Here is a 19,900-nt window from a genome sequence, read left to right as displayed (position 1 = left end):
TGCGGCTCAGTGTTTCTCCTCCGAGTTTCTCTCTCTCTCTGTTGTCTTAAAAACAAACAAATCTTAGCGGAGAAAAAACCCAGCTCGATTTACTGAACCAACTACTCCCTCTATCCCTCAAAGAATTCAGATCTGAACTCGATACTTTTCATCAATCTCTTTTGCTAAAGGCATTGGCTATGCGGTAGGTTTTCTCACTCTTATTTTTTTTATATTTTCTCTCTGGAATTGATTTGGCCGTTGTTTCGTTGCTGAGAAAATGTGGGGAAAGAAAGGAAAGAATTACGCTTAATTGAGGTCATGACGACTTTTTTTTTTTTTTGTTGTTGAGTCGAAAATTTGTTTTCCTCCCGTCGCTTACAGTCAATTCTCGTTGAGTGTAATGATCTGGTTTCCTTTTTTTTTTCTTCATTTCGGATTAATTTGGTTGTTGAGGAAGTGGAGGAGAATGGTGAGAATGAGGGTATGAGTAATGTGGTTATTCGTTGTGTTTTGGTTTCCGAAAAACATGCAGCGCTCAGTGCTGAAAGAAATGCCAAATATATGACTGGTTCTCATTAACCTAAAGAGTTGGAAAAGAAATGCAGGATTTTGGGAGGCATGGCTGCTGGGAAGATTGAGGAAAAGAAAGGAAGGGAAAATGGGAGTCCTACATTTTCTGAGTTTTTAGTGCCCCGAGCAAAACAAAACAGTTTTACAGTTTTGTCTACTTGGGACCAATCAGTCGCTTATGTGTGATTCCAATTTCTTTCTTTTCCATCTATTTCTCAGCCTTTTGGAATGAATGAAATGGGCGTGTGAAATGAGGGGAACTTCCAGAGTAGAATTTGTAGCTTCTTAGATATGTGACTGTTAACCAGCCAAACTTCATTTGCAGAGATTTTGGGTGGTTAAATTAAAGAATGGCAAAATCAAGGCAGCATTTTGCTAACCAGGATGCATCATTGTCACCCACTGCTGGAAGATCAAGGGAATGGGATGGCCCATCAAGATGGTCTGAATACTTAAATTTGCAAGTGACTTCCCCGATGACAGCTAGGAGTCACAGGAATGTGAGTTCTGATGGACAGGCTCAGAGTTCAAGCGGGTCACATAAGGGTTTGAACATGCAGTATGTAGTTCAACTTACCCAAGTTGCTGAAGGCCTAATGGCTAAAATGTATAGATTGAATCAAATCTTGGACTTCCCAGACTCGGTGAATCATGTATTTTCAGAAGCATTTTGGAAGGCAGGTGTTTTCCCCAACTGTCCCAGGATTTGTGTATTGCTCTCAAAGAAGTTTCCAGAGCATCATATCAAATTGCAACTGGAACGTGTAAGAATTAGTTTTATTCATTGTATTTTTTCTTAGTTCTGGTTTGTTCATCCTTGTTGATGGTGGAAGCTGTGGCAAGATGATTTTTTTTATTGGGGACGATTGCATGGGTGCAGGTTGATAAGGTTGCTTTAGATGCACTGCATGAAAATGCTGAAGTTCATTTACAAAGCTTAGAGCCATGGGTTCAGGTATGTAGTTAGTTGTTCTATTTATGTTCGCCTTTTCTATTAAATTGTCAAAATTAAGCACACAGGGAAATATTAGTTTAGGACAGTTACTTATATTCTTCATAGTTTACTCTCATCTTGCTGACTTAAACATTACTATTGATGTCTGAGCTCCTTTGGCAGACTAAAATTTTTGTTAAAGAACAAAAAAAAAATTCTAAACATTCATTGTATTGGCCACATTGGAACTGGTGATTGAAAGAATTCGTTTCTTTTCACTTGTCTTAATAATTCATGTTGCCTGATGTTTGAAAAAAAAAATCAAGTGATTTTGGGTCTTGGAAAAGAGAGTACTACTCCAAGGATGCAGAAATAATATGTTTTTCAATTGTCAAAATCCATCTTCAATTTAGTGTTGTCAAATTACATTTTCCTATTGTTGCCTAGCTCAGGTTTTATTAGGCTAGGTTATCTCTTACTTCTTCTGGTATGCCTCTGAGCTCACTTTTCTCCCAACAAATTGTATACCAATTATCTGTTGCATGGTCTTAGTAAATAGCTTTGTTTTTTATGGATCAGCTGCTTCTTGACTTGATGGCATTTCGGGAACAAGCTTTGCGACTTATATTGGATCTAAGCAGCACAGTTATTACCTTGTTAGTAAGTTTTAAATCTCTTCTCTTCACATGCAAAGTACATGTTGCTGCTGGCTGTGTAATAAGGACATTGACACAGGTTTCAGTGTTCAACTTGATATGAGGTGACTGATACGTTGACCTTCAAAAAAACCTAACAATCCATGCAATCATTTCTATGCTGACACACGTTGTTTCAACACCGGTCACACAGTTGTTGATATATATATTTATGTATATAATATCATGCAAGAAAGGCTAAATCTGGGCATGCTTTTTTCTTTTTTTTGATATAGATGGAAGCATAATGCGTAGTTTGTGTATGATATTTCTAATGGATTGGTGAAGTATTTTGCAGCCTCATCAGAACTCACTCATACTACATGCGTTCATGGATCTCTTTTGTTCCTTTGTCCGTGTTAATCTCTTTTCTGAGAAGGCAAGTCCACTTCATGCTGTGCTTGTTCCCTGTTTCTCCTTTTTTGCCAAAGCTTTGTGGTTGAGAAATTTTGACTGATTTCTCCTAACAATGTACATATATATGCTACATGTGTCAAATTTCTCTAATACAATTGCGTGGCTTCTTTTCAGATGCCAAGGAAAATGATGCTGCAAATGTATAACCTTTTGCATGCCATGTCAAGAAATGATAGAGATTGTGATTTTTATCATCGGTAGGGGATACTTCATTCATAGAATTATCTTATTTCCTAGTTAGTAGGTTCGTTATATGAACAGGAAGGATCTGTGTTTCTTTTAATTGTGAGTTTGCTTATAATTTTTTGATATTAGTATGATACACTGATTACTGTTCTCATAAATGTGTTTTGCACGCAAATTCAGATTCTATTTACCTTGCTGCTTATATTATTAGCATAAGAAAGGGGGTTTCAAACCAATACTTGCAGAAAGTTCGAAAACATCTTCTTTATTAAGTCTAGGGGAGAATTCTTATTCTCCTTCTCCTCCTCCTCCTCCTCCTCCTGCTGATTCCATTCTCCATTTTTTAACAGAAGTAATTCTTAGTACCTTGGGGATGATATTTTTCCATTTAATCAAGAAAAAATGTTGTGTTTTTTGTCCTTGATCTCGAATGGTTGGTTAGAAATTCCATTTTTGCACATTAATATTGGTATGAAAATCAATTTGTAACAATTTATCTTTATTTCATAATCTTTTCATCTTAGTCTCAAAAATTCTAATTTTTTTTTTGATAGGTAAAAAGCAAATATATTAAAAGCACTTGAAAAAGGCATGCAAAGTACACACTTGGTCACAAAAATTCTAATGTGCTCTCATTAAATCCAATCTTCAATCCCCTGCATCAGGAAAAAGTTAACAAGATGTTGCTTAAAGCCAATCTTCAATACTCCACTTTATAAACCCTCCCATAACTTAAAACCAGACTTTCCTAAACCTTGGCCACTAAATATATGATCTGTAGGCAGCTTACACGCTGTCCTGCATTACATCCTATGTGTGATAGGAAGATATAATGTGTTATGTCATAGAGCTCATGGAGCAAGAAAACCCTTTTTACCGGTCAGAGTTCATACTTAAGATACTAGTAATAAATATAGCAGGAACAATTCATATTTTTGCTTTGATTTGCTGTGAAGTGTTTATATATAAATTATAAATATATCTTAGAGTTCATATTTAAGAGACTAGTAATAAATATAGTAGGGACAATTCATATTTTTTCTTTGATTTTCTGTGAAGAGTTTATATATAAATTATAAATATATCTTGTGCTTATAAAAATAATAAAAATGAAGTGTTAGATAATTCTTTTCCTTCTTAGTGCATATTTTGTTTTTTGGATAAGTAATGGTGAGGTATTTTAAACACGCGCCAAAGAAAGAGCGCAACAAAGTACTTCCCACTTGATACATATTAGATCTGACATATTTCATTCCCTTGATAACAGGTTGGTTCAATTCATAGACTCTTATGATCCACCATTGAAGGGGTTACATGAAGATTTGAATTTTGTGAGCCCCCGTATTGGAGAGGTTATATGACTCATTTTTTGCTTTTATTAAAACAGCCTTATAATGATCAGATTGTTTTTAATCTCAATTAGTTGACCTGTAGTCTCTGTTTACTGTTAGTCATTAAGTGTATAATATTTTCATGCTTGTTTTTGTCATGGGATACGGTTACTGCAAATACTCAACTGTAATCTTGGATTAGTCTCTAGAAGATTCTTTTTTAAAATTATTGCTCAGTTGGTCGGAATGTTGTGTGGCTTTTGAGAATATTTTCTTGTTGGATTTTTTTTTTGGCTGTATGAGAAGAGGCTAGGTAGGTGTGGGTTTTCATTTGTGTTTTCCTATTTTTGTTTTTGCGCCTTTTGCATGCCTGTTGTGTTCTTAGGGCATGCCCCTCATTTTTGAGAGGTGCCATAAGCTTTTTGAACCATTTCCCTTGTGGGCCATTATTTTGAGATGTTGTCAACAGTCATGCCTATGGCTCAATCCTTTATTTGTTAGCCTGATATTCTTTAAGGGTTCATATCCTAATATCTTAAGTTTTTAGGAAAATTGCTCACATAATATTAGAGATATGGTTAAGTAGAGGTCTTGAGTTATATTCTTTAAGGAAAGTGAATATGCAAGCATGTGTTTCGTGCTTGTTTGAGTAATAGCAATCAGATTCCTCAAAATCATGCTAAGAATAGCTAGGATTTCCAGAAGAAGATGCCATTTCATTTGATGAGAAATGGAAAGGAATATTAAAAAATTATAGTGGCTCAAGCTGAAGCAGCTACTTTCAAGGTAACAGAAAGAAAAGCAATGACTAGAGTGGGAGAGCCAGAAGTTGAAAAGAGGATTCTTCACTTCTCTCTCATTTAAAAGTGTGCATGAGATTTTTAGCTCACATGACTCGTAGGTGGTAAAAGAAAGAAGATATGTTCTTTTTTCACTTTTGATTACATCAAGTTGGTTGCTTGACATTATTTATTTTGAGTGTAAACTGACACATCCTCATGTGTGTGCCTCTCTCCACGTGTTGGAATATGGGTCCATGATATATATCAGGTTAACAAACTCCTTCATGTGTTAAGCTTTTAGAAAGTTGGTTACTTGACATTATTTATGATAAGTATACACCTGCATGTCCTCACGTGTTTTAGGAAAGTTCATGACCTGACATTATTTATTATAAGTGTAAGCCCACGTGTGAGGGAAGGTTTTAGGCGGATATCACATTTTGTGCTTATATCCTAGCAGTTTAAGCTTTTTGGAGAGTTGATCATTGAACATAATCTATTATAAGCATAAGAATGAGTTAGACCCATCTACTTATTTTCAATCAGTAACTATTACTGTATTTCTCCAGGTGCAGGTATGATGAGATCACACATGAGGAAGGATGCTGGCCTGATTTACAATGTGGGCCCATATCCTTAGAGCCTTAGCTTTTAGGGAAGTTGGTTACTGGACATTATTTGAGTGTCGATGCTAGTTTTTGTGGATTGGATAGGTTCTTCTTAGGGTATGGTTGCTAGTTTTTGTGTTTTTGCACCTCTTTACTCATTGACTGCTTTGTATGTGTTGTGTATACTTTTTATTTTTAATACAATTGCTTTTACCTATCAAAAAAAAAAAAAAACCAGATATTATTTGAGTGTGTAACTGAGTTAGAATACAGGACAAATTTCATTATAGAGATAGAAGTCAATTTTCCCTTCTAGAATTGTAGTTTCCCAGTGATTATGGGCTTAAGTGGTCATCTAACACGAAGCAAACTGGTATCTGGATAGTATTAAAACAGAACTGAGATTCGGGTTCTCTGCCTATAACAATATGATAAAGAATGCTGAAATAGAAGTGTTCTTGCTTACCAGTTATTGTAGGAGTCATCATGCCTATATATTTGAAGCTCAAAATTCATATTTAACTTGATTTGATTGTACCTCGGTGTTATACAAAACCATCTTATTCTGACAAAAGTTTAAAACTTCCAAGTAATTAATGGCAATAGAAGAGAGAGAAAAAAAAGGTATTTATAGTGTGACTGATAGTGGTTGAAAGTTTCACTTTGTTCCCAGGTTTTAGAGGCTGTGGGTCCTATTATTTTCCTATCCACGGATACAAGGAAGTTGAGAAATGAGGGTTTTTTAAGTCCATTTCATCCTCGATATCCAGACATTCTCACAAATTCTGCTCACCCAATGGTAGTACTCACTCTCCTGGATGATCTTGATAAATGTTAAAATTTTATTACCTGCTGTGTCTTTGAATTCTCTAATTTGAACTCCCTAATTGAGTTGTTAGTTAATGTTATACATTTTTTCCATGCAATTTTTTCCTCTTTCAGAGAGCTCAAGATTTAGCAAATGTTACTTCTTATCGGGAATGGGTACTACTTGGATATCTTGTTTGTCCAGATGAGCTACTTCGTGTCACTAGCATTGACATTGCTTTGGTACATCCCAGGAATTTCTCAGTTTCTTTTCGCTATAGTTATGCATGTAATGTTCTGTTTTTTGTTTTTTAAATTTCCATTCAGAATGGAAGAAAAGATAATCTCTTTTTGTGTAAGAAAGGTGCTTCATATGTACAATGAAAATGCTTGGTTAGTGATATATCTTTAACTGTATTCTACAATGGTGTGTACTTGTATAAATGTAAGATTATTGACATGGAACATTACATTTTGAAAGACATGGAAAACCAAAAACATGTAAATTAAGATAGTTAGAAAAAGGACATAGGTAGGAGGATGCTGCCAAAGCTGTTGTGATTGCCATGGCTGTAAAATGTGCATGAGGTGTCAACCGTTTCTTTGTCAAAGCATGTCTGGTATACATGTCAAATAAGATATAAAAGGTTGAATTAGGAGTTTCATAGAATCTTCACGAATAATATTCTCCTGCTTACACAGTTACCACTTGCTAAATAAATTGGCTTCTAACTCATCTCTGTGTCAGTAATTAAGTTAATGCAAAATCTCCCTATTCCTGTCTGGATTAAGATGGGGTTGAATAGCTTGATAGACTCAAGCCTGCCCTGAAACAAATACTTGGAATTGCTTGGGTCTGGTGGGATGGTAGATTTTACTTGAGTAAATATGCTATATTTTATTATTGTGTTGTATTTGGAAGGTAGAATTAATATATGAATAATATTTTACTGATGGATTCATTCTATATGCCCATAGGTGCAGTGGACTTTTGTCCCCATATTAGTCACATTCTTGTTATATGCTCATTCTACTGATGGGTGCATTCTATATATACATAGGTGCTGACTTTTGTCCCATATAAGTTACATTCTTGTTACGTGCTCGTTCTTTTTACAGTATTTAATTCTAGATTTTTCATTATTGTCTTGTTTGACATTTACTAGAGTTTAACATTAATTTCCATTTTCTCAATTTATCTTGACATTGGACCAGTATTGGTATGTCCATCTATATGCCTTTTGAACCTCAATATTGTCGACATTAATTTTTCTTTCTTACATCCGAGTTCCACTTTCTAGCACTAGGCCTTGTTTTTTTTTGGATCTCTTTCACACCTTGCTGCAAATGTTTATAATGGGTAGGGTTAGAGTGGGTGTGTAGAATCGTGCATAACACTTGACTAAGAGCAGTCCTTCAGTCTTTGCTTGTCTCTGACTACTTTCTCCTAAGTTAACATACTTTATTTAATCATTATTCAGTTTCACACTGAAGAGGATTTGATAGTCCAGGGGGATTGGTGTAATTTCTTGTGTGTTAAGCCACAAACATACCTGTGAATTCTTTAGGTATCAGGGAGAAATCCAAATGCACATAGAGATACAAATGATCCTATCAGCTTGATGGTTTGAAAGATAGGTAAATAACGCATTGGAGGTCCTGAACAGATGGAATGCATGAACAACAGGAAGATCGTCCTGGGTACTTTAGAGGTTGATGGATATTTTAACTGGAAAAGTAGTCTTCTGTTGGTGCAACATTCAAATAAAAAATGTCCATATACAAGAGCTGTCAGCTGTTAGGTGATAAGGACATTCAAACATGCAATGCACTTTTCCTTGTGTTTTTCTTCTCTTTTAGCTAATTTCTCATTGGAGATTCCCTGTTGATGATGTTTAGTTTTTTCTTCTTTTTCACACTGTCTCTCACTGTTCTTTTTCTTTTTTCTTTTATTGTTGTTTTCCATTTTTTATTCAATATATGATGTTCCTTTGTGATTTGATTGTGTAAGTCTTTTTCCAACCTCTCTTGTTTTTCAGGTGGTGCTGAAGGAAAATTTAGTTCTTACATTATTCAGGGATGAGGTGAGTTGCATAGTGTGTTGGTGAAACTGTCATCTAATTTCTGGTAGTTGATTATCTTTGTATCCTAAATATGCAGTATGTGCTATTGCATGAGGATTATCAATTATATGTTTTGCCACGGATACTGGAATCAAAGAAAATGGCAAAATCTGGACGCACCAAGCAAAAAGAAGCTGACCTAGAGTATAGTGTCGCAAAGCAGGTTGAGAAAATGATAAGGTATACTAACTAACTCAAGTATTAAATTTAAAGTGAAACTCTGTTTTTCTTGGGAGTTTAACTGGGAAGGAAACTTACCATTTATGAGGATAAACATAACAATTTTGCAGGTTTATTTTTATGATATTGTTATTCAATTGCCTCTTTTTTTTTTCTTGGTGTATATGGACTGTGATGCTCTTTTACAAAAGCTCAAGAATATGATCAATTCAAAATTTATACAATTAGGACATTGTTAGTCATTTCAAACTTGTGCATAAAGTTGGTGGTGCTATCTTGACTTCAGATAGTTGGTGGTGGCCTGTTATTGTATCAACTTATCAAGTAGTGACTTATAGAGCTATTACTAAAATTAGTATTGATTTGTGTTATTCTCTTTTCTCCATATGCAATTTCATCCACTTTCGTACCCTGTGGAGATAAGTTACAAGTTTAGATTAGATTGAAGTAATCTTTCTTTGGACCAATAAGCCTTGTGCTGTGTGATGTTTCTGTCACCATGGGCATGAAATATGATATGGAGAAGTGGTTGATGATTGCAGTGAAGTGCATGAGCAAGCAATACTATCTTGTGATTCCATACATCGTGAGAGGAGAATATTATTAAAGCAAGAAATTGGAAGAATGGTGCTCTTTTTTACTGATCAGCCAAGTTTATTGGCTCCAAATATTCAGGTAGACTATTATTACAGTTTTCTTCAAATGTGCCAAATGAAATAATAGCATCCACTTGCATATTCAAGTACCTTCTATATTGTGTATTGAGTTTTCTCTTTTGAAAAAAACTCTTAAGAATCTGAAGAGAAATTCAGAATATACCCAGTACTGGAGCACTCCACAGTCACAATTTGGATTTAATGCAAAATATAATTACATATATCAGTTCCAATTTTTGTGAAGGCATCTTTGATGTTTTATTATTTCATTATAAACAAAATGAATATTATGAACAAAATGTATAATTTTTTATGCACAAATTTTCACCAGCCTAAAACAATATGAAAGGATAACTTGTTCATTTTGTGGACTTCCTTCTGATCAGATTTTGTTACTCATTTTGCCATCATCGTCTTTTTCAGCCTCATTCTATCTAGTTCTCTCTACCATTAATACCTATCAAAAAAAGTTCTCTCTACCATCAATACCTATAAAAAAAGGTTCTCTCTTCCATCAATTCTCAGCTTCTTGTTTTTCATCCTTCATTTCATCTCTCTTGGTGCTTCGGATTTGTTTTGAAAAAGGATTGTAATCATTTCTCAAAGGAGGATAAAGCAAACACCCTGAAATCAAGGTCTGAATTCCTTCATCCTCAGTTTTAATTCTGAATCCTCGTCATTTTTGGTTCTCTTCTTTATCCTTCCCGTGTCTACTTCTTTCTACTGACTGTACTACATACTGCAATTCTGATGGGAATAACCATTCAGTCCCATAGCTGGTTGAGATTTAGCCTTAGAAGAACTAGCATCCTGAAATTCCGTTTTGCAGCTGGAATGGCATCATTCAGCTGGGTCAGTCCAAAATAGCATGGAAGTAACAACTTTTTCATGGATACAATACTTTCAGCATTAAGCAAAAATCAGGAAAAGACGGTAAATGAGCCTGTGGAAGTAGGGAAAAACATATGGACTGATGAAGTTGTGGATACTAGAAAGTGAATTCTAAAAGTGAGAAAAGTTCTTATCCTTTTTATTATTAATTATTTTTGGTGAGAAATGTGGAAATTGGTTTGAGGAAAACAAAATGGGAAAGAAATACAAAATCCCATTATTCCTTCAATAGGGCCCCTAAATGAAGCAGGTAGAACCATTAAAAGTAACCTTTGAATATCTTTCAATTGTTGAGTTTTTGTATTGATTCGAGGGCATCTCTTACTATGTCACTTAAAGTACGTTTACATTTGAGGGGCAATTTTTTAGATGGACAGAGAAAAAGCTCTAGGCCCTAATGGTTTTACTTTAACTTTCTATTAAGACTTTGGGGACACCATTAAGAAGAATTTGGTGAAGGTTTTCTTGGAATTACACAACATTGAGGTCATTAATAAGAGTACTAATGCTACTTTTTATTGCTTTGACCCCTGAGAGAAATCAAATATCCACAATTGCCGTTTTGAGGCCCATAAGTTTGACTAGTAGTCTCTATAAGGTCATAGCCAAAGTTGCCCTTGAGGCCTGGCTCAAGTGGTGAAGGGATGGGGAGGGTTTGTGGGAGGTTCTAAGGTTCAAGTCCCAATGGGGGCAAAAAGTTATCTATCATAAAAAAAATAAGGTCATAGCAAAGTTCTTTCACATCGCATTCGTTAAGTTTTTACATGAAACTATCTATTGGTCTCAAGGTGCTTTTGTTGAAGGTAGACAAATCCTAGACGTCTTTCTAGTGGCAAATGAAGTGGTAGATCAAAGAAGACGCTTTGGAAAATCAAGAATTGTCTTCAACATAGATTTTGACAAGGCTTATGGCCATATGAATTGGGATTTTTTGGATCATGCTTCAGAGAGGAAAGACTTTAGTCTGAAATGGAGGTTGTGGATTTGTGTGTGTTTATCTTCTATAAGTTTTGCCATTCTAGTGAATGCGGTGTCAAAGGTTGGGTTAAAGCATCTAGAGGCTTAAGAAAAGATGATCCTCTCTCTCATTTTTTCTTCACTATTGTTGCGGATGTTTTGAGTAGGATGGTTTTAAGAGCTGAAGATAGAGGCTTTTTGGTGGGGAAGGATAGGACAAGGGTGTCACTTCTTCAGTTTGTAGATGATACAATTTTTTTCTCGAAAGCTAACAGTGAGGAGTTGTGAAACCTTAAGTTTATCTTAACGGTTTTTGGATGCATTTTAGGCTTAAAGATCAATCTATAAAAAAGCTCTTTGGTGGATATTAATGTGAGTGAGGACCTATGGTACTGGGTCCTTCAATTTCACCCTATACCTATGTCAATATGACATGACATGAGAGTGAGTGTGGGATCTTTGTCGAAGAATCCTATTTTGCTTTGGGTATGATTGTTTGATTTTTCAATTGATTTCCTTTTATTTTTTCAACTTTCTGTAATAATTATATTAGAGAAATAAAAGAGTTAATTGAAAAGTGAATTTTTGTAAGAATATTTAGGGATAAGAGGACAAAAAAAGGATGAAAGGGACAAGATGAGAGCTTTTAAAAATGATATCTTTATTTCCAATTTATTATTAATTGATTTATTTTTTTATTTTTTATTTTTTTATTATTATGTTGTATCCTAGTACTTGTGCGCATTTTTTAGATTCTTTTAAGTCAAGTCCTGGTATTCTAAAATTTGAGTTGTGAAGGATTAGATACCTAGAAACATACCCTTTGACACTCATCTTTGGATGCATATTTTTTTTTTTTTTTTTTTTGATCAGAAACGAAGAGAAATATATTAATAGAAGGAAAGATACAAGAGAAAGAAAAGAAAAAAGAAACAAAAGAAACCACTAGAAGGATGAGAGGTCCTTCTTACACAAACTGAACAACATAAAAACACCCAACAATAGCTAAAAACAAAGAGAAACCCCCACAAACTCAAACTCTTGAAGCGCAAACCTCACTCCAGTTGAGTTGTAACACATTTAGAGGAACTCCTCTAAAAGCTGCAGAACAAGAAGCCCAAAGAGTGGAATAGAACAAAATCAAATCCCATAATGTCTCTTCCGATCTCCCCTTATCCTCAAAAATCCTCTTGTTTCGCTCTTGCCACACTATCCACACCAAAGTAAGGCAAGCAACTTGCCAAAGAGTCTTGCCTCTTAAAGAGTTCCCCAAGCCTTTAAAAGCAATAACCAACATATCCTCAAAACTCCTTGGAGGGACCCAATCCAACCCAGCTAGCAATAACCAAAAGTTGTAACACATATCTTTGGATGCATATGACTAGGTGAGGATTCTATTCAAGAGTTAGCTTTGTTGTTGGAATGTCGAGTCTCTATTTAGCCCCTTAACTATTTCAGTCTACTTTCATGGGGAAACCCTAGAGCTGCTTCATTCTAGGATCTAGTGTTAGATAGGATTTCTTGTCAGTTGGGTGGTTGGAAGAAAACCTTTTTTGTCTTTGGAAGGTAGAATAACCCTCATGCAGTCTTGTTCATCTATTTTCCCCACTTATTTCCTTTTGATGTTTAAAGTGGTTTACAAGATTGAGAAATTATAGAGAGGCTTCCTCTGGTTAGGGCTTGGAAAAGGAAAAAGAGATCACCTAGTTGGGTGGGATTTTGTGTGTAAACTGAAGAGGGATGGAGGATTGAGTTTAAGGAAAATCTCCTTGAGGAATGAAGCCTTTCTTAGAAAGTGTTTTGGGTTGACATATGTATACTTTGTGTGCAATTTCTTGTGCATTTGTTTTAGGCACTTTTGTTATATATATATATATATAGTTTGCACTCTAATGGTTGAGACGCTAATATGGTTGTTAGATGGTCGCATCATCACCCTTGGAAAGCCACTCAAGTTCTCAATGATTTCTTGAATTTCATTGAGTTTCTTGGTGGGAGATGGCACAAAATCTGCCTTTAGGAGGATACTTGGCTGCGTGAGAGTTCTCTTAAGCTTCAATTTTCCAATTTGTTCCAAGTCATAAGGATAATGAATATGCTTATTTTTTCTGCTGTGGATCAATCCTTTACCAGTCCATCTTGGAATTTGAACTTTTGTCAAAACCTTTTTAATTCAAAGATTGAGGAATTGACTAGCTTCTCCCTTCCTTGGGTCATGTGTACATATTACCTTCCTTTACAGATGAAAGGGTTTGGTCATTGATACCCTCAGGACTTTTTCCTATCAGCTCATTCAGTTGCCCCTCCCTCTCCTATCTTCACCTGTTTTCTCCTGCTAACTAAAACTCAAAAGCTCCACTAAAGGTTAGGGATTTTACTTAGCTTGTGGTTAATAAGAAGGTTAATATCAATGATATGCTTCAAGTGAGGAGGCCTTAAAGCTCTCAATTCTGATCATTGTGTTATGTGTCTAAAGAGTAGTGACTCAGTCAATCACCTCTTTCTTCATTGTCCCACTGCACTAGTACCTAGACAAAGATTGTTTCGCTTAGTCAATCTTGAACGGGTTCCTCCTAGAAACATAGCAAAAATGATGTGAATCTCCTTTAAGGGCTTTGGAAGCCTTCCAAAGGAGAAGATTCTTTGGTAGATGGTTGTATTATCCATGATATGGTTTATCTGGTTGAAGGGGAATGCAAGGATTTTTTATGACAGATAGAGATCTGTTGATGCCATTTTGGGAATTAATTTAATTTTTCTCTTCCCTTTTGGCCTTAAGCACCAAGCCTTTTGCAAATATTCCTTTGTTTCTTTTAATGGTGGATTGAAAGAGTGAAAAAAGTTGGGATCAACTACAGATGAATAGGCAGTGGCTAGTAAAAGTGCTTGTGAGGACTCAAAAGAAAATGAAACAACTGCTGATGGGCAGACTTTTACCTTCAGATTATGAGCAATACCTGTTCCAGATGTATTAGAATCGCATGCAAGGTCACAAGTCAGTTTTTGATTACACATCTGAATTTCTACAGCTCTTCACTTGTGATAATTTAGTTGAAGAGGCATGATGAAGTGCAAAGTTGAAAAGTTTGAAGTGGAAAAAAAGTCTTTTCAGGTGAAGTTTGAAGGATCGAATGGTGGAACTTGGGTATCAGTAACAGAAAGGAGTCGTGGTTTTGTTGTATCAGTAGGATTTGGAAGGGAGGAGGTGGATTGGTTAACGGAGCACTTGAAGAAAGCTGTGGAGTTGGAGAATACCAGGGGATTTACACGAAAGTTCAGGGGCGAGAATAAGATTCATTTGATGGAGATTTGCTTCAACAATAGAGGGTGATTCATGAAAATCACCGAGATTGCTACAAGAAGGAAACCTCTACTTCTTGTCATCCCCGAGGGTGTTAAAGGTAATGGATGGGAAGTCCTTAGGAGGGCGATTCTTTCAGTGCAAGATTATTCTGATCAAGTCGGAGAAGAGTTGAAGAAGATGTTTGGCAATAATCAGATGAGTAAAAGCATATATAGTGGTGGTCGGTCATACGCAGAGGTGGTTGCAGAGAATGGAATTAAGAGTGGAGTTCCATTATCAGCTGGAAAATGGGCCAGAGCCGTAATTTGTGAATGCAAAGAAAGAGTTCAAGACTGGACTCATGAAGGCAAGGCCATTGCGAGGATGATGGGTGTGAAAGGTATGGTGTCTATAAACCCCATTTCCGCCTTCAAGGGGTGTTTCTTTGTGAGTACAACAGGAAGAGCAAAATGGTTCCAAGAGCAGGAGAGACTTTTAGTGAAAGGAAGGCTTGTTCTCCTAAGAAGATGGTCGCCAAGAGAAAATATGATTATTCCTGGAAAATTCAGAAGGGGTTGGTTAGTGTTGAAAGGCCTTCCTTTTCACTTGTGGGAGGAAGACCAGCTGAAATTCATCTTGAAGAAGTGGGGGAGGGTGACGGAGGTAGCAAGGGAAACCGTGAAGCTGTTGGACTTGACGAAGGTGAAGCTGTGGGTGGAGATGCATCCTAATGTCGTGCTTCCAGCGATGCTTGAGGTGGAAGACGGGGCCTGGAAACATACAGTAGCAGTTTCAGTCATCGGAGAAGAGGGCGAAGACGACAATGTCACGTCCGAGACATCCCACTGTAGGTTCGAGTGGTTGAAAGAGGGGGGTTGCGTCTCTCAAACGCCAAAATTTGCATAGGGGCTACGAGGTAGTATCAGGGGTAATGAGTGCTACAGTAGGGAGCTCCTTCCCCGGGCACGTTATCGGTGCTCAAGTACAAGCATGGCGGCCAAAAGGGAGAAAGGATGGGAAGGGCGCAGATTGGGCTTAGTAGAAGAAGACATTCTTGGGCCCATAGTGCCTGAGTCTTCTACTAAAGCCCATTCAGTAAGGGCCCAAAGAGGGAGAAGGAGACGTGGGCTTCACGCTGGCCCAGACGCCCCTCAAGCCCATGACGCAGCGGCATCCCTTTCTTCTCCACAGCGAGCGGGCTCCTCTACAAAAGCGACCACGCAGCCTCGTTCAGGCGATGAGAGGGCCGGCGTCGAGGTAATACATGGAGTGGATGGTCGGGCCGATGAGTTATAGGCCCAGACTTCATCCAACCCTAGCCCACCTTCAGAGACAGAAGAGGTGAGTTACGGGCGTCGGACTATGGGTTGTAAGTCATTAGGCCCGTCGGGGTTGGGCCAAGTTCAAGGAGGATCGATGTCGTCTGGCATGAGAGGTAGGTCTCGAGAGGGAGAAAGCGCAGCGAGAAAGGGGAAAGCTCCAATGGATCAGATGGAAGACTTCACGCAAGGGGAAAAGACGATGGATTCAAGGGAGATGTGGTCTAAACTCTTCCTTCCAAGCGCGGCTCACCGTCATGGACAACGGAGTAGCAGCGAGACTCTTCCCCTACGGAGCGCAGCGTCACTTTGCGAAGTCCGCAATCTGGAAGTGGATGGCGGGATGGGATCTCAACAGATACGAGGTATCAGAGAGAGTCCCATCTTCCGTTGTCTTCTGCCAAGGAAATGCAACAGTTGGTCGAAGGAAGAAACCTCGACGTCAAGAGAAGAGATGGAATTGCGAAAATCCCAACTCAAAGATGACAAAGGAGGATTTACGGGCCGAGCAGGGTACGATCCTTGTGGTTCTTTAGTCACGGTGTCACCTTCTATTCCAAGAACCAGAGGTAAAGAAATCATTTTGGGAGGAAATTGTGAAATTCCGGGAGTGGAAAACTTGGAGGAAAGTCAGTCTTTTTCTTCTCAGCCACCCGAGCCTTATTCCTATCCTTCCTGTAATCTGGAAAAGAATCTTCCGTGTCCCTCCGGTCCTCATCTCCCAAATTCAGAATTTCTTTCCCAGTCTTCTTCGGTAAATCAAGGTAAATTTAAAATTTTTCCTGAAATAGGCGATGTTGGCCCCTTAAATTTTGTTGGCATCCCTGTCCATGTTGAGGAGGAGAATCAGAGAGCTGTTTCTAACCAGATGTCCGAGAGATCTACCCCTGGGAAGTCTTCTAACCTGTTGCCAGGCAGTCCGGGGGTTAATGAGGCATCCCTATCGGAAGACTTTCTTATAGATGGCCTGTCCCCTAGGAAAATGGCTAAAGTGCGAGAGGTCCTATGCTCTCTGGACATTAAGGTGTACTCTAGAAGGAAGAATAGAGGTCCATAGGCGTTTGAATCCAGGTGGATTTGGTTTGGAGGGTTAGGGCCTGAGTGTTTTTCCATGAAAATTATCAGTTGGAATGTTAGGGGTTTGGGTTCAAGTAATAAGCGAAGGGTGATTAAAGATTTCCTTAGGTTAGAGAATCCGGATGTTGTGATGATTCAGGAAACAAAAAAGGAGAAGTGCGACAGAAGGCTAGTGGGCAGTGTCTGGACGGTCAGAAATAAGGATTGGGTTATTCTCCCGGCGTGTGGGGCTTCAGGAGGGATTTTGTTCATTTGGGACTAAAAAAAGTTGTGCAAGGAGGAGGTGGTATTAAGCTCTTTCTCGATATCGGTCAAGTTCGCCTTAGAGGGCTGTGGACCTCTTTGGATTTCTGCAGTTTATGGTCCAAATAGTCCCTCACTTAGGAAGGATTTTTGGGTGGAACTTTATGACATTTATGGTCTAACTTTTCCGTTGTGGTGTCTGGGCGCTGATTTTAATGTCATAAGGAGAAGTTCAGAAAAATTGGGGGGCTCTAGGCTAACTTCAAGCATGAGGGACTTTGATAGTTTTATTAGAGAATGTGAACTGCTTGATCCACCTCTTCGGAACGCATCATTCACTTGGTCAAATATGCAAGTGTCTCCCGTGTGTAAGAGATTAGACCGTTTTCTTTACTCAAATGAATGGGGGCAGCTCTTTCCCCAAGGCATTCAAGAAACCCTTATCAGAAGGACCTCGGATCATTGGCCAATTGCTTTGGATACCAACCTGTTCATGTGGGGCCCAACTCCTTTTAGATTTGAGAACATGTGGCTGCAACATCCTAGTTTCAAGGAGAACTTTAGAAATTGGTGGAGGGGTTTTCAAGGAAACGGATGGGAAGGCCACAAGTTCATGAGGAGATTACAATTTGTTAAAGCCAAATTGAAGGAATGGAATAAGCTTTCTTTTGGAGAGCTTAATGAAAAGAAAAAAAGTATCCTCAAGGATTTAGCTAACTTTGACGTCATTGAGCAGGATGGGGGTCTCACCTCTGAATTGTTAGATCAAAGAGCCTTAAGAAAAGGGGAGCTAGAGGAATTAATTTTGAGGGAGGAAATCCATTGGAGACAAAAAGCTAGGGTGAAATGGGTTAAGGAAGAGGATTGCAACTCTAAGTTTTTTCATAAAGTGGCTAATGGCAGGCGAAATAGGAAGTATATCAAGACATTGGAAAATGAAAGGGGCTTAGTGTTGAATAATGCCGAGAGCATCACAGAGGAGATCTTACTTTACTTTGAAAAACTCTACGCGAATCCTATAGGAGAGTCTTGGAGTATTGAAGGATTAGATTGGTCCCCTATTTCGGAAGAGAGTGCGATAAGTTTGGATGCCCCTTTCACTGAAGAAGAGATTTCTAAGGCCATATTTCAGATGGATAGGGACAAGGCTTCGGGGCCTGATGGCTTTACTATTGCAGTATTCCAAGACTGTTGGGATGTGATTAAGGAGGATTTAGTGAGAGTGTTCGCAGAATTTCATAGGAGCGGAGTTATCAATCAAAGCACTAATGCCTCTTTCATTGTTCTTCTGCCCAAAAAGAGTACGACAAAGAAAATCTCAGATTTTAGACCCATTAGTTTGATCACTAGTCTCTATAAGATAATAGCCAAAGTGCTCTCAGGGCGTCTAAGAGGGGTCTTACATGAAACCATCCATTCTACTCAAGGCGCCTTTGTTCAAGGGAGACAAATAATGGATGCGGTCCTCATATCAAATGAGATAGTGGATGAGAGAAGACGATCAGGGGAAGAAGGTGTCGTCTTTAAAATTGATTTTGAAAAGGCTTACGATCACATAAGGTGAGATTTTTTAGATCAAGTGTTGGAGAAGAAGGGGTTCAGTCCTAAATGGAGGAAATGGATGAGTGGATGTTTGTCCTCGGTATCTTATGCAGTATTGGTGAATGGTAGCGCTAAAGGTTGGGTTAAGGCATCGAGAGGATTAAGACAAGGTGACCCGTTATCCCCCTTTTTGTTTACTTTAGTAGCAGATGTATTGAGTAGGATGCTTTTGAGAGCAGAGGAGAGAAATATGTTGGAGGGTTTCAGGGTGGGTAGAAATAGAACTAGGGTATCTCATTTGCAATTTGCCGATGACACCATCTTCTTTTCTAACACTAGGGAGGAAGACTTGCAGACTCTCAAGAGTCTTTTGTTAGCATTTGGGCATATTTCTGGGCTTAAGGTCAATTTAGACAAGAGTAATATTTATGGTATTAATTTGGATCAAACTCATATTTCAAGATTGGCTGAGACGCTTGAATGCAAGGCTTCTGGCTGACCTATACTCTATCTGGGTCTTCCTTTGGGTGGGAACCCCAGGGCAGGTGGATTTTGGGATCCTGTGATTGAGAGAATTTCAAGAAAATTAGATGGTTGGCAAAAGGCATACCTATCCTTCGGAGGGAGGATAACTCTCATCCAATCTTGCCTTACCCATATGCCTTGTTACTTTCTTTCTTTATTTAAGTTACCCGCTTCAGTCGCTGCAAAAATCGAGAGGTTGCAGAGGGATTTTTTATGGTCAGGGATTGGGGAAGACAAAAAGGATCATTTAGTCAGGTGGGATGTCGTGTGTAAACTGAAGGAAATAGGGGGTTTGGGTTTTGGGAATATTTCTCTGAGGAATCTTGCTCTTTTAGGGAAATGGTTGTGGAGGTACCCTAGAGAGGGTTCAACTCTATGGCATCAGGTCATACTAAGCATTTATGGTTCACACTCCAATGGTTGGGATGCCAATACAATAGTCAGATGGTCACATCGCTGTCCTTGGAAGGCTATTTCTCAAGTCTTTTAGGAGTTTTCCTCATTTACTCGGTTTGTGGTAGGAAATGGGGAAAGAATTCAGTTCTGGGAAGATTTGTGGTGGGGGGACCAACCTTTGGGATCCCAATATCCAAGTCTATTTAGAGTAGTCTTGGATAAAAACATACTTATTTCTTCAGTTCTCGGTCCTACTCGTCCTTTCTTTTGGAATTTAAATTTCCGTCGTAACTTGTCAGATTCCGAGATTGAGGACTTAGGAGGCCTCATGCTATCTCTCGATGGAGTGCATTTATCTCCTTCGGTTCCAGATGCCAGATTGTGGCCCTTATCTTC

General features: G+C 38.1%; 1 protein-coding gene across 1 annotated transcript in view; it reads left to right on the top strand.

Annotated features, from left to right (window-relative positions):
• Positions 1 to 19,900, top strand: part of LOC100264488 (protein NAP1) — a 34,072-nt gene continuing 14,172 nt past the window's right edge. Inside the window, exons 1-12 of the mRNA XM_002276425.4 lie at positions 1 to 184; positions 878 to 1,316; positions 1,433 to 1,507; positions 2,066 to 2,146; positions 2,480 to 2,560; positions 2,713 to 2,795; positions 4,052 to 4,136; positions 6,179 to 6,304; positions 6,448 to 6,555; positions 8,352 to 8,396; positions 8,473 to 8,615; positions 9,158 to 9,290. Of these exons, the coding sequence (XP_002276461.1) occupies positions 903 to 1,316; positions 1,433 to 1,507; positions 2,066 to 2,146; positions 2,480 to 2,560; positions 2,713 to 2,795; positions 4,052 to 4,136; positions 6,179 to 6,304; positions 6,448 to 6,555; positions 8,352 to 8,396; positions 8,473 to 8,615; positions 9,158 to 9,290 (1,374 nt within the window). The 5' untranslated portion in view covers positions 1 to 184; positions 878 to 902. The remainder of the gene's footprint in view (positions 185 to 877; positions 1,317 to 1,432; positions 1,508 to 2,065; positions 2,147 to 2,479; positions 2,561 to 2,712; positions 2,796 to 4,051; positions 4,137 to 6,178; positions 6,305 to 6,447; positions 6,556 to 8,351; positions 8,397 to 8,472; positions 8,616 to 9,157; positions 9,291 to 19,900) is intronic.

This window comes from Vitis vinifera, chromosome 1, assembly GCF_030704535.1.
Source record: "Vitis vinifera cultivar Pinot Noir 40024 chromosome 1, ASM3070453v1".
In the NCBI taxonomy this organism is placed as follows: Eukaryota; Viridiplantae; Streptophyta; class Magnoliopsida; order Vitales; family Vitaceae; genus Vitis; species Vitis vinifera.
Note: the sequence above shows the minus strand (reverse complement) of the source record. Positions and strands in the feature narration are given on the sequence as shown.